The sequence below is a fragment of the Chelonia mydas genome, chromosome 25, assembly GCF_015237465.2.
Source record: "Chelonia mydas isolate rCheMyd1 chromosome 25, rCheMyd1.pri.v2, whole genome shotgun sequence".
Lineage (NCBI taxonomy): Eukaryota > Metazoa > Chordata > Testudines > Cheloniidae > Chelonia > Chelonia mydas.
Window position 1 is genome coordinate 11,300,127 of NC_057858.1, and position 16,060 is coordinate 11,316,186.

Sequence of the window (16,060 nt, forward strand, 5' to 3'; positions counted from 1 at the left end):
TAAACTCCCAGGGCCTGATGCTCTGTTGTCCTGCACCTGGGTTGTAAAAACATCACGGCAAAGTGGATGGCCAATGCCAGACTGGGAGCATTTAACGTCCGCTTTGCACAGGTGTAAATGACTGCGCAGGGCGGCAGAGGGTCAGATCCACAGACACTGGTTGTGTCTGCCAGACCCTCCCTCCTGGCAGGGATCTGTGCTCAGGTGTCTTGGGATACAGTGAACCACTGATGGAGACAGACAAGACATTCTCCATCTCTACCTACCACTACAGGGCTGTTCCCTCTGGTCCATTCTCCTGGGCTGGGGTGGCTCAGAGTACCCCAAGCAATGGAGGGTTCCCAACACTTTCCTGAGGGGGCAGATCCACTTGTTTGGAGTCTATTTTTGTGACATTCACCTGAACTTTCCCTTGGGTCCATTTCATCTCATCACTTTGCCTCTGCTTTCCCACCACATCGCCTGAGGGGCTGGGAACAGGTTCAGAGGCTGCTAGTGGCTGGCAATGCAGTTAGCCCATGCATGGAATAATAGCTGCATGATAGCACTTTTCATCTACAGGTCCCAAAGCAAGTCAGTGTCCTGAAACTATTTGAAACTGAGGCACAGGGAGGGGATGTGACCTGCCCACAGTCAGTCAGCCGGCCAGTGGTAGCGCTGGGACAAGAACCCAGGTCGCCTGTGCCCCTGTCCAGTGCTCTACCCACTAGGCCACAATGCTGCTACCAGGCATTGCACTCTAGTGCAGTGTGAGGCTGAACCAGCCTGGCGAGGGAGTGTTCCAGACCCCAGCAGGGACCGCCTAGCAGTCAGGCCGAAGACCAATGCTTTATGCGCCTCCCATGCTTTTCATCCAGAGGTCTTATATCATTGTCCAAAAGTAAGTATTGTTCCCACTTTTCCAGATGGGGAAACTGAGGCATGGAGCAGTTAAGTGACGTGCTCAAGGTTACCCAGAGAGTCAGTGCCAGAATTCAGGGGCCGGGTGCCCGCTGGTGCACATCCTCAGCTGGTGCAACTCGGTGCAGCTTCATTGAAGTCAGTAGGGCTACGCTGATTTTTTGCAGGCCCCCCATCATCCTAATGTCTGAGCCCTGCCCCAGTCCCATGCGTCAGCCACTAATCCACAGGCCCACTGTGCAAGAAGCTAGAGGGTTCGTCCCTCCCGGAATTCTCAGTGTTACTCTGAAGGCTCTTTATTCATCTCATCCCAACACCCCAACTAAGCTTCCCCCCCCCCGACACACACATTCCCCCCCAAGATAGCCAGCCGCTGAGCGTTACCAGACGGACAAGGCTCCTTAGGATGCTGCTCTGGCCTCAGGCCTTTAAACCCAGCCAGGGCTGGGATGCGGAGGGTCTGCCTTGGGAAGGACAGTTCTCAGGGAGGAGGGAAGGTGGGTGAGCAAACTGAGGCAGGAACAGGAAGCTGAAGGGGTGGGTTTTAATGGGCTCGGAGATCAGTTGCCGGGGGCTCTATATAGAATCACAGAAATGGAAGGAACCTTGAGAGGTCATCTAGTCCAGTCCCCTGCACTCATGGCAGGACTAAGAATTATCTAGACCATCCCTGACAGGTGTTGTCCAACCTGCTCTTAAAAAGCTCCAGTGATGGAGATTCCACAACCTTCCTAGGCCATTTATTCCAGTGCTTAACCACCGGAATAAATGGCCTAGGGAGGCAATAATGGGTTGGTATGTAATGAGGGAGACTCACAATCCCACGCACCCATGTTCGTTGCTGCTGGCCGCTAGAGAAGGATGCCATCTGAAGCGGCATTCGTCTGTTGAGCATAGGGATCTTATGTCCTGTTTTGGCCGGGACAGTCCCTTTTCTTAGCCCTGTCCCGGCTGTCCCGACTTTTTGGGCAAAAGTGAGTGTTTGTCCCGTTGGCTCTTGCTGACTTGATCAGTTGGCAAGAGCAAACGGGACAAATGCCCACTTTTGTCAAGAAAGAGGGGTGCAAAGGAACGTGCGGGGAGCAGAGGGGCAGTGATGCCAGCCCCACGTGGCGGGGTGGGGTGGGGTGGCAGGGCTCAGGTGAGCAGCGACACCAGCCCCAGCCTTTGGGCTATATGGTCACCCTAGTTGAGTATGAATGTGCCCATTCCAACAGGGAGTGAGAGGTGTTGGCCGGGACAGTCTAGGCAGCCTTCCCTAACAGGGGGGATATTGGTACCATCCCATCAGCACAGAGGAACCCCCTTGTGGAACAGGAGCCTGCACTGATTCCTGTCTTGGGGGGACTGACAGCTGCTGAGCAGTCCAAGAGAGGGTGGAGGCTGGGAGAAGATACGGGCAGGCCAGAGACACCAGCAGGGGCTTCCTGGGCAGGGATACGCTGGGCAGGCTGGAGACACTGGTGGGGAAGCCACCAGTAGAGAGACTGGAGGCAATGATGTGACACAGAGCACTCCAGAGCGCCAGCAGGCACCAGGCCCGTGAGCACAGAGTACATCTGGCTCCTTCCAAAGGTCCCATGGGATTAATCAGCCAGGAAATGGGGCTTTCCCCCTGCCCTCTCACCCCCTGAACAGACTGATCAAGATGAGCTGGGTGGACTGCATTAGACTTCAGTTCCGATAGGGCTGCTCATCAGTGACATGAGTTTGGTAGGTTTCAGCCTCTCTTGCTCTCATAAAACCACTGCACAACTGGAAATGCCTGCTTAGAAGTAACTCCGCACTGTGACAATGGGTGCAGGGGCTGCCAGTCAGGGTTCTGGGGTGTTAGTATAGGTGGGGGAACAGGACTGGAATAGCAGGGCTAGGATGGAGGTGCATGGCAGAGTCGGGGGGGCAGGACTGGAATAGCAGGGCTAGGATTGAGGTGCGTGGCAGAGTCGGGGGGGCAGGACTGGAATAGCAGGGCTAGGATTGAGGTGCGTGGCAGAGTCGGGGGGGCAGGACTGGAATAGCAGGGCTAGGATTGAGGTGCGTGGCAGAGTCGGGGGGCAGGACTGGAATAGCAGGGCTAGGATTGAGGTGCATGGCAGAGTCGGGGGGGGGGCAGGACTGCAGTAGCAGAGGATGGTGTGGGTCAGGCTGAGGCACATGGGCCAGGGGAACTGTCTGTGTGTGGGAGCTCGCCTTGCCATCACCTGGTGCTCCTGTCCTCCAGAGCGCCCTTCGCCAGCACAAAGTTGACTTTACAGAACCAGCCTGCGTAGCGGAGACTGAAGGGCTGTAACGACCGCTTTGACCCCTCTCTGTTGCAGATCCCTTGGAGTCTCACCGGCCGCTAGCCCACGAGTGCCTGGGGGAAGCCCTGCGGGTTCTCCGGCAGGTCATCAACAAGTACCCACTGCTCAACACCTTGGAGACCTTGACAGCTGCAGGAACCCTAATATCCAGGGTCAAAGGTCAGTCCACAGCACCTGTCTCCTGCTGGGTCATGAGCACAGCGCAGGTGCCACCTCAAAGGCTCGGCAATTCTGCTCACCCTTCACTGCCTCCCTCCCCACTCGCCCCACCCATGCCCAGCAATTGGCGCGGACTCACAGACGCTGACCCTGTTCACAGCCAGCCTGGGCTGGAGGCAGATGGAAGCTGACCCGAAGGAAAGGCTCTTTGGGGCTGGGGTCAGGGCTGCAAGGACTCCGCGGTGAGGCCTCAGCCCAGTCCTTGGTTTGCAGATGTCCTTTGCATCCAAACCACAATCACAACCAGCGCTAGCCTACCCCTTGCTTGCACATGCGGCAGACAAAGGCTGAGGACTGAATGGGCTATGGAGACTGAGCTCCCTTCTGCATCCGGGGGGATCCTGCGGGGGTCAGGCACACTGATGGGGAACAGTGTCCAGGAAGCTAGTGTGGCTGCTGCCCAGGGGGGTAGAGACAGTTCTTCAGTCACCAGGGCTGTCGACCCAGCCCCGGCACTAGGGTCTTTCTGCCAGAGCAGGCTTGTTCCCTACAGCCTGTTCTCCAGGGCTCGGTGTAGTCCACTTTAAAATGACTCCAGTGAGCAAACTCTCAGAGGGGAAAGGATCCCGCAGTCTGGTTGTTCTCCCTCCCCTCCCCACCGGGAACATTGCTGTGATTTTCAGTCCACGTTCCGCTCGCTTGCTCACGCCCTAACCCTCTTTATGCCCACGGGTGCAGACCTTCATGGACAGACACAAAAGCCTCTGTGGGTCACTAGCATGAATCGTTCACTGGGCCAAATTCAGCACATGACCCCAGTGCAGTCAGTGGAATTACACCAGAGACAAGTGTGGCCCTTCGTCTGACACATCGTGCCTGCACCAGGCAGGAGCCAGCTGTCTCAGATCCGCAGGAAGTGCAGCATGGATTAGCCAAAATCTAGCATTTAATTTCCTGGGATTAGAGAGAGCCCGGCCTGAGGGTGCTGGGTCACAGCTGGGGGAGACCATTCACACCAAAGCCTTTACAAAGCAGCTGCCCTTTCTCCAGACAGGGCGTCAGACAAGCCCAAGTGAATGATGCCAGTGGGAAACCTTCCAACCAACAAACCAGGGCATGGGAGAGGGAGGGCTGCTTTCTGAGCTGTAAAACCAGCCCCGGCCTGGCTAACACCCTCAGCCTCACCCTGCCATGACCACATCACTCTGAGAAACTGACTCAGGGGGAGAGTCTTGTAACATTCATCACTGGGGGTGACAGGGACCTAGGGCCAAACCCAGGCCCCGGTGAAATCAGTGGGAACTTGGACCTTGACTCCAATGGGAGGTTTGGCCCTTTCACTCATATTTTCCCCTTGGACACCACATGGTGAGAGGTGCTCAGGAGTCAGGCCATGATGTGTTTCCTGGAACTCTCAGTTCTGCTTCAGGGCTGGGACAGAGGTGCAATATTTGTGGTGAGTTCTTGTCTGTCGGAAAGCCACCCCTGGCTCCCCTGCCCTGACTGATATCGGGGTCTAAGTTCCCAGCTCTCTTCCACTGGGACAAAATCACTGCTGGTTGGCCATGAAAGCTGTGTGTGCTGGGGGATGTCCTCGAGGCTGGTGCAGGAGAACCACAGTAATTGGAGATGGACAAGACCTACTAGGTCACCAGGTCTATCCCCCTGCAAAGGCAGGAGACGGGCTCTGATTTGCCTCTCCCTTCCACCACTTTCACATCGGTGTAATCCCATTGATTAAAGAGTGACAGGGGATGGATCACTTGATGATTACCTGTTCTGTTCATTCCCTCTGGGGCACCTGGCATTGGCCACTGTCGGAAGACAGGACACTGGGCTCGATGGACCTTTGGCCTGACCCACTCTTATGTTCTCATGCACTCACTCCAGATTTACACCTGTGAAGCCTAAAAGAGGGCACCAGCCATAGGACTCGATTCTCCACTGCCCTGAGTCTTGTGTCATCATTTACACCTAGCCGAAGCAGGTGTGAAATGCCACCAGGTCAGAATTCTCCACTCATGCACGCTGGCCTCTTACCTCATGCCAGTGTAAGTGACATCCACAGGCAGCGGAGAGTCCCACTCCCACAATGAGCCCACGGTACAACGCTGGGCTCTGCGTCTGAACTTTCCCAGAGACTGAGGATGTTTGGATCCAGAGGTTTCGTACAGACCCCGTCCCAATCAATAATAAACACTGGGTACTCAGGGCTCTGCAGAGGCCTGATTGCCTCTCACTTACATTGGTGTGGATCGAGAGCCGTGCTGTTGAATTGAATGAAGTTCCTCATGTAAAGCCGGTGGGAGTGTCAGCTCTCTGGGCCAGTTCTTTGTTCTGCGTTTGTGCAGCGACCAGCACACTTGGGTCCTGGTCCGTGACTCGGGCTCCAAGGCCCTACAGCAACGGAAATAAAACAATAAGAAGTGAGATCAGAATCAGGCCCCCTGCCTACTCAAAGCGTGGGAGAGGGAGATGATCCAAGCCATAGATTGCAGCCTAGGGCCCAGCCCCTATTTTTATTATTATTTTGGAGCCCCCTGGAATGTCGCTGAGGGTTTGGTGCCTGGCTGCCGTTTGTGCCTTTCCAAACCTGACAGGTATTGTTCACGCAGCTAAGGCAATGCATGAATCAGCTATTAAACTGATCTCACATGTTGATCTGAGCCAAGGTGATAGGAGAACAGCAAATTTCTTCTTCAGAGGCGGTTAGAAAAGCATGCCATTGACTAGGGTGGAAATACACGCCCGGGGTTCTGATGAGTGGGACCCCGGGAAAGCAGTTCCCAGCCGCGCTGTTATTCTTGGCGATGTTTGATAGGCCTGATTTTCAAAAATGGCCTGCAGATTCTTGGGCACTATTGTGCCTGCTCAACTAATGGCTGGTGCAAAGGGCTGGTATTTGGGGGCGTCTCTACACAACTGTGGCTGTGATCCAGGAGGATTTCTAAACACTGAACATCAGCACTGGCTCCTCACTGGCGGTGCAAACTTGTGTCTGCAAAACTGGTGGCCAGGCTGAAAACCATAAGCCCAAGCTGGCCTATTTTCCAGCTAGTAGGAGAGAAACCGTGTGTTCAGATGACATGAGGGGTACTTAGGGCTGACCCAAAGCCCGCTGAGGTCACTGAGAGTCTTTGGATCCAGGCCTTAGATTGTCAGGACTTTGGGGCGGGGGCAGTCTGTTTTACAAGGTGCGCAGTGTCTAGCGCAATGGAGCTCAGATTCGTGACTGGGCCTTCTATGTGTGACGGCAATAAAAATCTTAGACCCGAATCACCATTGGCCAGCGCGGCCACTATCTCCCACAGATAGACGGCACCACAGGGTTTGTGAGATGCGGTTCTGTCGAGTTTGCCCGTGAAAAGGCTTCCGAGAGCTCAGTGTTACAACAGCAGTGGGGGAAGGGACGGCGGGTTTAACCGCACACAAGCACAACATTTTGCGTCACTGCCTTCATTTCCTGGACACCAAACAGTAACCACAAGGGACGGGAAGTTCCTCCATAGCAGGGTGGAACGAGATCTGCTGATTGGCTTGCTCAGTGATTGCCTGTCAGGGCCTCAGCATGGGCCGGGCTCTGTGGCACGGCAGTCGTGGCAAGCGCTGATGTGAGGTGTGTTTAAAAATGAGGGTTCCTCTGAGCCGTGCAGAGAGTTGACCTTGATGAGCGACGAGGTTGTGAGACAGATTCTGGTCTTTTACCCTGGGAGAGGCTTTAGTTTTGCATCAACGTGGCTGTAATATGCAACCTAATCAGAATGAACATTTCACACCTACTTTGCACCAGGGGTAGGGCAATGGAGAGCCGAGCCCAGGGTGCAGGGAATACAGAATTGGGCCCATTCTCTTTTTACCATTTCATGTTAAAACCTATAGCGATTCTACACTAGATTCATGCAGGAGCAGACCCAGAATGATTCTGCATCTGACCTATTCAGAATCCCTGGACTTGAACTAGATGAGACTAAAATTCTCCTTTTCTTTGGGATCTGGAGGATTCAGAGCTTGGGGTGACGGCTCACGCTGCCGGGGTGACTCCACCACCTGGCAGCTCTGCAGCAGTACAAGCTGCTCGCTCACAGTCTGGGATTAGAGGGGTTCTTTAATCAGCCTTTTCCGTCTCAAAGCAGAAGGCTCTGAAGCCCTAGGGCAAGAAATGCACACCAGTAACACAGATTCATCTTATCTGTTATGGTGGCCCCGGGGTAGCTGGGAGTGATGGGTTGCAACTGACCTTAGGGGAAATACAGACCAAGTATGAGGAAACTTTTGCTAATGTTGAACAGGGAACAACCTCCCAAGGGAAATGGTTAAAGCCCCATCACTGGGGAAATTAAAACTGGACTGGACAAAGCCCTGGAGAATATTCCATGGGAACAATCCAGAGCTAACCCTCCCCAGGGTGCTGGACCAGATGAAACCTAGGCAGGTCTTTCCCAACTCTAAGAGACGTGATTATATGTATTGCAGGGCTCTGCCCCCAGGGTCTCTAGGTCTGTTTCAAAAGCTGCCCTGCTAGTGCCTTAGAAACTTACTGTGGCAATTAGCATAGAGAAGCTGGGTTCATAGAGCCAGACTGTTTTGTTGGTGGCACCTAGGGTACGTCTACACTGAAAAAAACCCTGCAGCAGCCAGTCTCAGAGCCCGGGTCAACTGTCTCGGGCTCACAGGACTTGTGCTATGGGGCCAAAGATAGACATTCCTGCTTGGGTTTTTGCCTGGGCTCTGAAATCTGGAGAGGGGGGAGGTCTCAGTCCAGGCTCCAGCCCGAGTGGGGATGTCTACATTCCATAGCAGGAGCCTTAGTCCACTGAACTGGGTTCTGAGACTTGCTGCCGCGGGGTTTTTTTTTGCAGTGTAGACGCGCCCTAGTTACCAAGGACAGAGGTACATGAGAATTGTCTAAGAGGGGCAGCTGAGCCTGAGAGCAGAGACTGGATGGGCTGCAAGGCTCAGCCCTCTCTCCCTACGTCGGAGCAGGTCTGGGACCACCACCAGCAAATGGCTGCTCAGTAGGTGTCAGTCACAAAAGGGCTTTTGCTTCTCTTTCATTTCCAGGTTTCCACTACGAGTCCAGCAATGAGACGGACAAGCGGGAGTTCGAGAAGGCTCTGGAGACCATCGCAGTCTCCTTCAGTAGCACGTAAGCGAACCTCAGCCATCGGCGGTCTGGAGGACGTACCCCTCCCCTGCAACCTCGACTGTCCCCACCCCAGACAGAACATGCCGCTCCGCCCTGTCACTTTGCACACTCACACCTTGACAAGGGGCAGCTTTTACTGGCAATGGTGAAAGACCAAGTTTTGGGTGTGCAACCCCTCCCCCACTCCCTGCAGAGTCACAAGGTCCCTGGTGGACCCTGGCTGGACGTCCTGGTCTGTTCCTTGTATCATCTACATCCATTATACTCACATTGCTATTGAGACCAGGAGGTCTGGTTCAGACAACCACCTGGGCGGGGCTATTAAGATACCTCCGGTCTCCTCCTGCCACCGCTTCGCCTTCATCTAAACTGTAGGGGCGAAATCATTTGGGGGCTGATCCAATCCCCACTGACGCGAAGAGGAAGGCTCCCACTGAGCTGGATCAGGCCCTGGGGCCTGGCCCCTGGCAGACTCCAGGGACCTGCACTCTGAAGTGGTATGGAAGGTCCTACTTGCTGTTCTCGTGTTAATAACTCTAACCGTGCTGACCATCCATGTCCTCCTGCCCCTTCTTCCAGCGTGTCTGAATTCCTCATGGGAGAGGTGGACAGCAGCACCCTGCTCTCGATACCTCCCAGCGACCAGAATCAGGTGAGTGACACCAGTTTCGTTCATGCACATCTGGGTCAGCCTGCTCCTAAGTGGACCGGAGGCGGGAGATCGCTGGCGTTTGCTTTTGCTTCTGGCACCCCGCCGTTCAGAAGCCCTGAACAGGCCCTGCTCGGCACAGGGAGAAGCAGCTACACACAGTCTCTGTTTAAGAACAAGTAGAGGCAACCAACCCAGAGCCTGGCTGTCCCAGCTTAGCCTAGAGGGCACTGACAGAGCTGTGCAGGGAACACCACACAGGCCTTGTCTGCTTGGCCCTGTACCTACTGCCATTCATGCAGACAAGGAGAGATCAAAAGGGCACAGGATGCTTAGCTAGAGAGGTGACAGGCCCCTGAGAAGGACTTCAGCTAGGTCACTGGATGATCTTGTAGACCAAAGAGTGGAAGCCTGAGAATCAGGGCTCTTGGTGTCTATTCTTGGCTCTGCTGCTGATTTGCTGTGTGACCTTCAGCAGGTCACTTAATCACAGATACTCCCATGTCCCCTGAGGCCCTTCACGTACAACCCCAGGGCTGCACTTGGCAGATCAAAAGAGTTTGCTCCTTTTTCTGGGCCTCAGTGAACATAGAGAGCCACCAGGAGCCCCAGGTTTCTATATCCATCTCCTGGCTTCTGAAAAACCCCCATGGCAGCCTGCTCCCGTCTTCACTCGTTGCACCGACTTCTCACTCTCTAACGAGATCTTTTGCCTCCTCACCCCAACAGTCGATGGAGAACCTCTACGGAGGGATGGGCACAGACGGCATGCCAGCCGGCATGGAAAAATTTGATCCAGGTGAGTGATGTTTCATCATCTCCAGTGGCTGGGTGCAGAATAAATCCTGCTGAGTGCAGGGAAGTCTGGGCAGCAGGACGAGCGGAGTGGCTCAGAGGACATGACGTTCCCTCTCCATTATTGAGGTTCACGGAGAAACGTGCCGGTGCAAGTCCCTGGCTTGCAGTGGTGCTGAATGCCAGCGTTCCACAGGATTGCGGGGCGCAAGTGACAAGTACATGAGGCTTCACTGCAGGTGTATTCTTGCCCCCTGAACCCAGCACTAAAGGCAGCACCAAAGCAGTTAAAACTGCATTCTCCAGGCCCACCAGACAGCCGAGGGCACAAAGGGGCTGGTAACAAACACTTGCCATGAAATGTGCAGCTCGTGGCATTTCTCTGAGTCTCGGAGCCAGCAGGTGGTGGGCAAGTTCAGGCAGGCAGCGTTCCTGCAAACCGTCCAGCGGGTGCAATGCCCGTCCAGCCAACGTCTCCTCCGAGACGAGAGAGCCTCATCATTTTCGCTACTGCTGCAATAGCACCCAACGGCCCCAACCGTTCCGTGGGGCGCCGCATGAACACATAAGAGAGCATCCCTGCCCCGAAGAGCTTACAGACCAGACCAGACAACAAAAGTTGGTGTGACAGAGGGAGTGGAGCGAGGCGGGAAAGGGCAGAAGTAACAAGAACCCACTTTTCTATCGGCTGACTACATGCGCAATTTGCTTATAAATGCTAGAAACGTATCGGTAACCCTTACTATGCCCCCTGCCTAGCCACGATCAGCTGGAAGTTCAATCCCGGCATGGCAGCACAAGTGGGCTTTGGAAAGGGGGTTGAAGAAGGGCAGGGTAACGGCTTGACAGGCTCGTTTGGGGAGAGCACTTCACGGGATGGCTCTGGCGAGTGGAAGAAACAGACAAACAGGCGACGGAAGCTGGTGTCGTTGGCAGGCAACAGGTGTCATGAGACACGAGAGTGGATGAGTAGGGTGTGGCAGGGTCATGAAGGGCTTTAAAGGAAAGCTCAGGAAGTCTGTATCTGATGCCATGGGGGAGGGTGACATGGGGGAAGCCTGCAGTGGCTCAGGAGGTCAGTTCTGCTCCTTGGTTCCAGTCCGTGGTGGAGCTCTGCCTCTTTGATCCCTGCAGGACTCCTGGAAACCCCAAGACAATTTTGGGTGTGTAAGTCAGTGGATGAGAGTGCTTGGCCATAGCTTAATTGCCTGGCTAATTCTATATCTCCTCCTTCTCCCCCATCTTTCGCCGTGTCCCTCTGTCACAGTCCGTCCGTCTGCAGAAGAGGTGGACATCATGCTCCAGCGGTGTGAGGGCGGCGTGGAAGTTGCTCTCCAGTATGCCAAAAACATCTCCAAGTACATGAAGGACCTCTTCTACTACCTGGAGAAGAGGACCACTCTGGGTGAGTGGCGAGAGGACAGAGTCTGCTTCCCAAGATGCTGAATTCCTGAAGGCGGCATCGTAATGGGCCACAGTGCTACTCCCAGCTCCCCTTCTCGTAGTATTTATTACGGGCTTGAGGTTGAAGGGACCCCTTGATCCAGAAATGGGTTGGGGACCGAGAGAGTCATTTATGGCCTAATGGACCGAGCACAGGCCTGGGAGTCAGGACTTGAATTCCATTCCAGAATTTGCCACTGACTCTATATTATCTTGGGCAAGTCTCTGCCTCAGTCTGGCCCGCTGTAAAATGATACCTGCCTTCCTGTGTAGAGCACTTTAAGATCTATGGATGAAGTAGATCTATGTGCATGCAAAGAATTACTACCTTGATAGAAAAAGGCAAAGGGGGTTTGTTTGTGTGTGTGTGTGTGCGTGTGATGAAACACAAAATCAGCAGGGCAAGGCCTTCTAAGTCCATCTTCACTTCCTTCCTTTCCCTTGCAGAGATGGAATTTGCCAAAGGACTGCAGAAGATGGTGAACAGCTGTAAGCAAACGATCACTCAGGAGGTAGGTCAGAGCTCCTATGTAAGCACACCCCTTGTGTCGGGTTCCTGCATACCTCTGGGCCTTACTTACACCAGAAGCAAGCACTGGAAACCTCCCTGCTCATGACAGAAACACTGCACTTCCAGAGCCTCACCGGTTCAGCTAAGCCCTTCTAGGGTGTAATTTTTCAGAAGCACGCTGCACTGTCTAACTTGGCTCCGACTGCAGTCAGGGGAGCACGGAATTCAAAGGCCAGTGCTAAGCACTTCTGAAAATCTCACCCCTAAATTTCTAGGTATGGCGCTTCATTTTTGAGACTCCCTGCTCCCTCGTGTCAAATCCAGGGGCCCAATTCCCTCCCCCCCGGTCCAAGTAACGACCATTCACTTCAACTTGAACCCAGGCTCTGGGTCCCATAACAATAGGACCTGTCTGGGTGAGAGTGAGCTATCGACCAGCCAGGCTAGAAGGAATCCCAGGAGGAAGCGGTTATGGTATAAAGTCATGTCGCAGAGTTTTACAGGCACTCTGGTTTGAGAGCTGCTGGGGATGAGGTTACGCACTTCAAGCTCAACAGAACCTCTGACATTTCCCCTTCTTCCCCTTTGCACCGTGCTGACAGTACGTAATTCATCTATATGTAAAAGCTAGCTCGGGGCCTTTGCTGGCAGCACACAGACAGTCTGGGCCTCTCACTCTCCTCCACCCCCTGCCCCGCGGCGAGGACCATTTCTCTGCCATGTGCTCGCTGTGGTAGTGACTCTCTCGGGGGGTGTTGTAATTTTCCAGCCACACATGCCGTTCCTGTCGATCTACTCGCTGGCTCTGGAGCAGGATATGGAGTACGGCGCCACAGTCGTGCAAACGGCTGCCACCTTGCAGAACCATACCTTCCTGCAGGTAGGAGAGATGCCCACACCCACAGCTGCACGGGATGCTTTGGTGCAAATGGCTGGAGAGATCCCCTGCATTTGCTTTTGCTGTTTGATCTGCAGTGAACACCTGATGCCCCTGAGTTCCTGGCTTTGAAACAGGAAGTGCCCTCTCCTACTGGAAAGGGCACCTGAGAATAACCCCTTCCCTCTAGAGACTTTGCAGTGGTAGAAGTGCTGTCCTGTCCCTGTCTTTATACCACAGTGTTTCTCTTTCAGGCACAGATCTTCAGAGTTCCCTTTCACTCAACTAAGGCAGGGGTTGGGTTTGATATTTACTGGCGTCCCCCCTGTTACTGCTCCAAACTGGAGATGCACCAGAGTCAGAATCATGTATCCAAACTCCTGGGCTTTGGGGTGTTTGGATAAAGGGTCTCACAACCATCCCTAAGTTCAGCTAAACCAAACAATTCATTTTCGCCATTCTCCAGCTCAGCTTAGGCCTCTTCAGAGTCTGTGTATTGTTCCCGGCATGGACAAAGTTACACGCGCTAGCCACTAGCAGAAAGCTGCTAGGTCCGGTCTGCGTGCCCAGGACAGTAGGGTAATGCATGGTTCTTTCACCGCCAGAGAGCTCTGTTTGCTTATGTCAGCCTAAAGTGAAAATGAACAGGACAGCATCCACCTAATTTCGAGGTGTTTGTCCACAACACAGAATCGCCCTTAGTTCAGCATGATCAGTGATAACAACTCTTCTCTAGCACTTCTCATTTGTAGATCACAAAGCCCCTTACAAAGGAAAGTGTGTATCAGCACCCCCACTTTACAGATGGGGAAACTGAGGCACATGACTCCCTAATATCACAGAGCAAGCCAGGGATAGAACACACATCTCTTGATGCTGTAGCCCAGTGACTCAGCCTTTGCAACACACAGCAAAGTCTGCTTACTAGAACAGGACCAGTGGGTAGGCAGGGCAAGCCTGGAATGAGTCAAGTGACCTGGCAGAGCTGTGTGGAGCTGCCCGTGCTATGGCGGGCGCTGTCTGGTGCTGGCAAGCCCTTGAGCACTGCAATCCACTGTAAAGGAAACTGGTGCATTTGGAGGACCCGAGCAGGGCAGAGCATATGTAGGCACAGGTCAAAAAGGCCTCTGAGCTGTTCTGCCCCTGATTCCGCCCCCTACTGGCCTCAACTATAAACCATTCTGTTCCCCCCCCTCCATTCCAGCCACTAGGAGTGAGACGCCTTGAACATGAAAAGCGAAGGAAGGAGATTAAGGAGCAGTGGCACCGGGCCCAGAGGAAGCTGGTAGGTAACAAATAGCTGCAGCATGCCATAGGTTGTGCCGTGATTGAATCCGGGCTGTGACAGCCCCCCCACCCCACGCATCTTGTCAGTCATATTGTCAGATTCTTTGCCCCTCTTCGTGCCGGCTTTAGAAACAAGCATGCACGGGACTGGTCTATGATGGCCTCTTCAGTGAGCCTGATGGACGAGCAATGCGAGAAATGTGCATCCAAGGGACTGTAACACTTCTTCTGCCCCCCCACCCCCGCATCATCCCCACCATCCCAGTGCTCCCAGGGGGCAGGAAAGCAGCTCTCCCATTGAAAGGAGCTTTGCTCTTCCAACCCCCCTGTCAGTTGCACTATAAGAGCCCAGAACTGTTTCCTTATTATTTATCCTGCGGGAGTGCCTGGGGCCCTAGTTCTAGATTTGATCCCCACCGTGCTAGGCGCTGTACATATGCATAACAAAGAGCCAGCCTCTGCCCCAAAGAGTTTACAGTCTAAGTTTCCTCCCCTCCATGCTCATTCCTAGCCATATGTGTGCAGAGTTGGTTAGTACTCAGCTTCATCCCGTAATTCTGCAGTGGGGAATCTTTCAGGCCAGTGAGGAGAAGACCCTGGGGCTAGGGAGGGGGAGGATAACATTCTCCTTGGACAGACAGACTTTTCCCTAGACCAGTTACCTTGGATCAAGGTCCCAATTTTTTGTCCGGCAGCAAGAGGCTGAGACCAACCTGCGCAAGGCCAAGCAGATATACATGCAGCGCTGTGAAGAACACGAGAAGGCCAAGTATATGACCGTGAAGGCTGAAGAGGAACAGCAGAACACCAGCAACACCACCACCAAGACCCTGGACAAGAAGAGGCGGCTGGAGGAGGAGGCCAGGAATAAGGTGAGGGTCAGGGAGGTGCTAGGAGAACATCACTGTTTGGGATGTTGAGTGGGCACTCTCCACACCATCGGAGCCTTTCGTGTCCCAAACACCGTACATCTCCAAACCATCCTTTCAGCCAGAAGCACATCCCAGACTACCAGTGTTTCTGCTCCATACCTGACCAGAGGGACTGGTGCTGAATCACTCACTAACCAGGGCCTCTGGTAGATCCCAACCCTCTGCACCAGCCCAGGACCACCTGGGTCTCTCACCAGGCTGAACAGCAGTGCCATGGAACCAATCTGCTATCACCTTCCTATTGTAACGAGGTGTTTTAGTTCACTGGCTCCAATTGTGTTGGGAATTCGCTGCCCCTGACAGCCACTGAAATGAGTTCGGCGGGACTTGACACAGATGCTGTATCCAGTTCTGGTGTCCACAGTTCCAGAAGGATGTTGATAAACTGGAGAGGGTTCAGAGAAGAGTTGTGAGATTGATTAAAGGATTAGAAAACCTGCCTTATAGTGACATACTCCAGGAGCTCAGTCTATTTAGCTTAACAAAGCGAAGGTTAAGGGGTGATTTGGTTACAGTCGATACATACCTACATGGAGAACAAATATTTGGTAAGGGGCTCTTCAATCTAGCAGAGAAGGAATAACATCATTCAATGGCTCGAAGTTGAAGCTAGACAAATTCAGACTGCAAATAAGGGGTAAATTTTTAACAATGAGGATAATTAAGCATTGGAACAACTTACCAAGGGTTGTGATGGATTCTCCATCACTGAGAATTTTTAAATCAAGACGGAATGTTTTTCTAAAAGATCTGCTCTAGGGATTATCTTGGGGGGGAAAGCTATGACTTGGTGTTACACAGGAAATCAGCCTAGATGATCACAATGGTCTGGCTTTGGAACCCATGAATCCTAGCAGACAAGCGTCTGCATTGAAAGAACTTCCCCAGCTGGTCTTGTTGGCAGCTGTCCCAGCATAGAAGCCAAGGATGAGTGCAGGAGTGCCTGGGGAACAGCCGGGGGTGCTTGCCCCAGCATTGCCCTGGCTGCTGCACCTGGTATGTGACTCAAGGACTTCATTCTCCAGGGCAGTCAGTGCTAAATGCTCATCGGAACTGCC

At 53.5% G+C, this 16,060-nt stretch overlaps 1 protein-coding gene across 2 annotated transcripts in view; it reads left to right on the forward strand.

Moving 5' to 3' along the window:
• Positions 1-16,060, forward strand: part of ARHGAP45 (Rho GTPase activating protein 45) — a 44,510-nt gene that overhangs the window by 11,547 nt on the left and 16,903 nt on the right. For both annotated transcript variants that reach the window (XM_037885627.2, XM_037885626.2), the window contains exons 3-11: positions 3,219-3,362; positions 8,424-8,508; positions 9,088-9,160; positions 9,887-9,956; positions 11,220-11,357; positions 11,843-11,907; positions 12,676-12,786; positions 13,988-14,068; positions 14,766-14,942. In XM_037885627.2, coding sequence (XP_037741555.1) covers positions 3,219-3,362; positions 8,424-8,508; positions 9,088-9,160; positions 9,887-9,956; positions 11,220-11,357; positions 11,843-11,907; positions 12,676-12,786; positions 13,988-14,068; positions 14,766-14,942 — 944 coding nt within the window. The remainder of the gene's footprint in view (positions 1-3,218; positions 3,363-8,423; positions 8,509-9,087; positions 9,161-9,886; positions 9,957-11,219; positions 11,358-11,842; positions 11,908-12,675; positions 12,787-13,987; positions 14,069-14,765; positions 14,943-16,060) is intronic.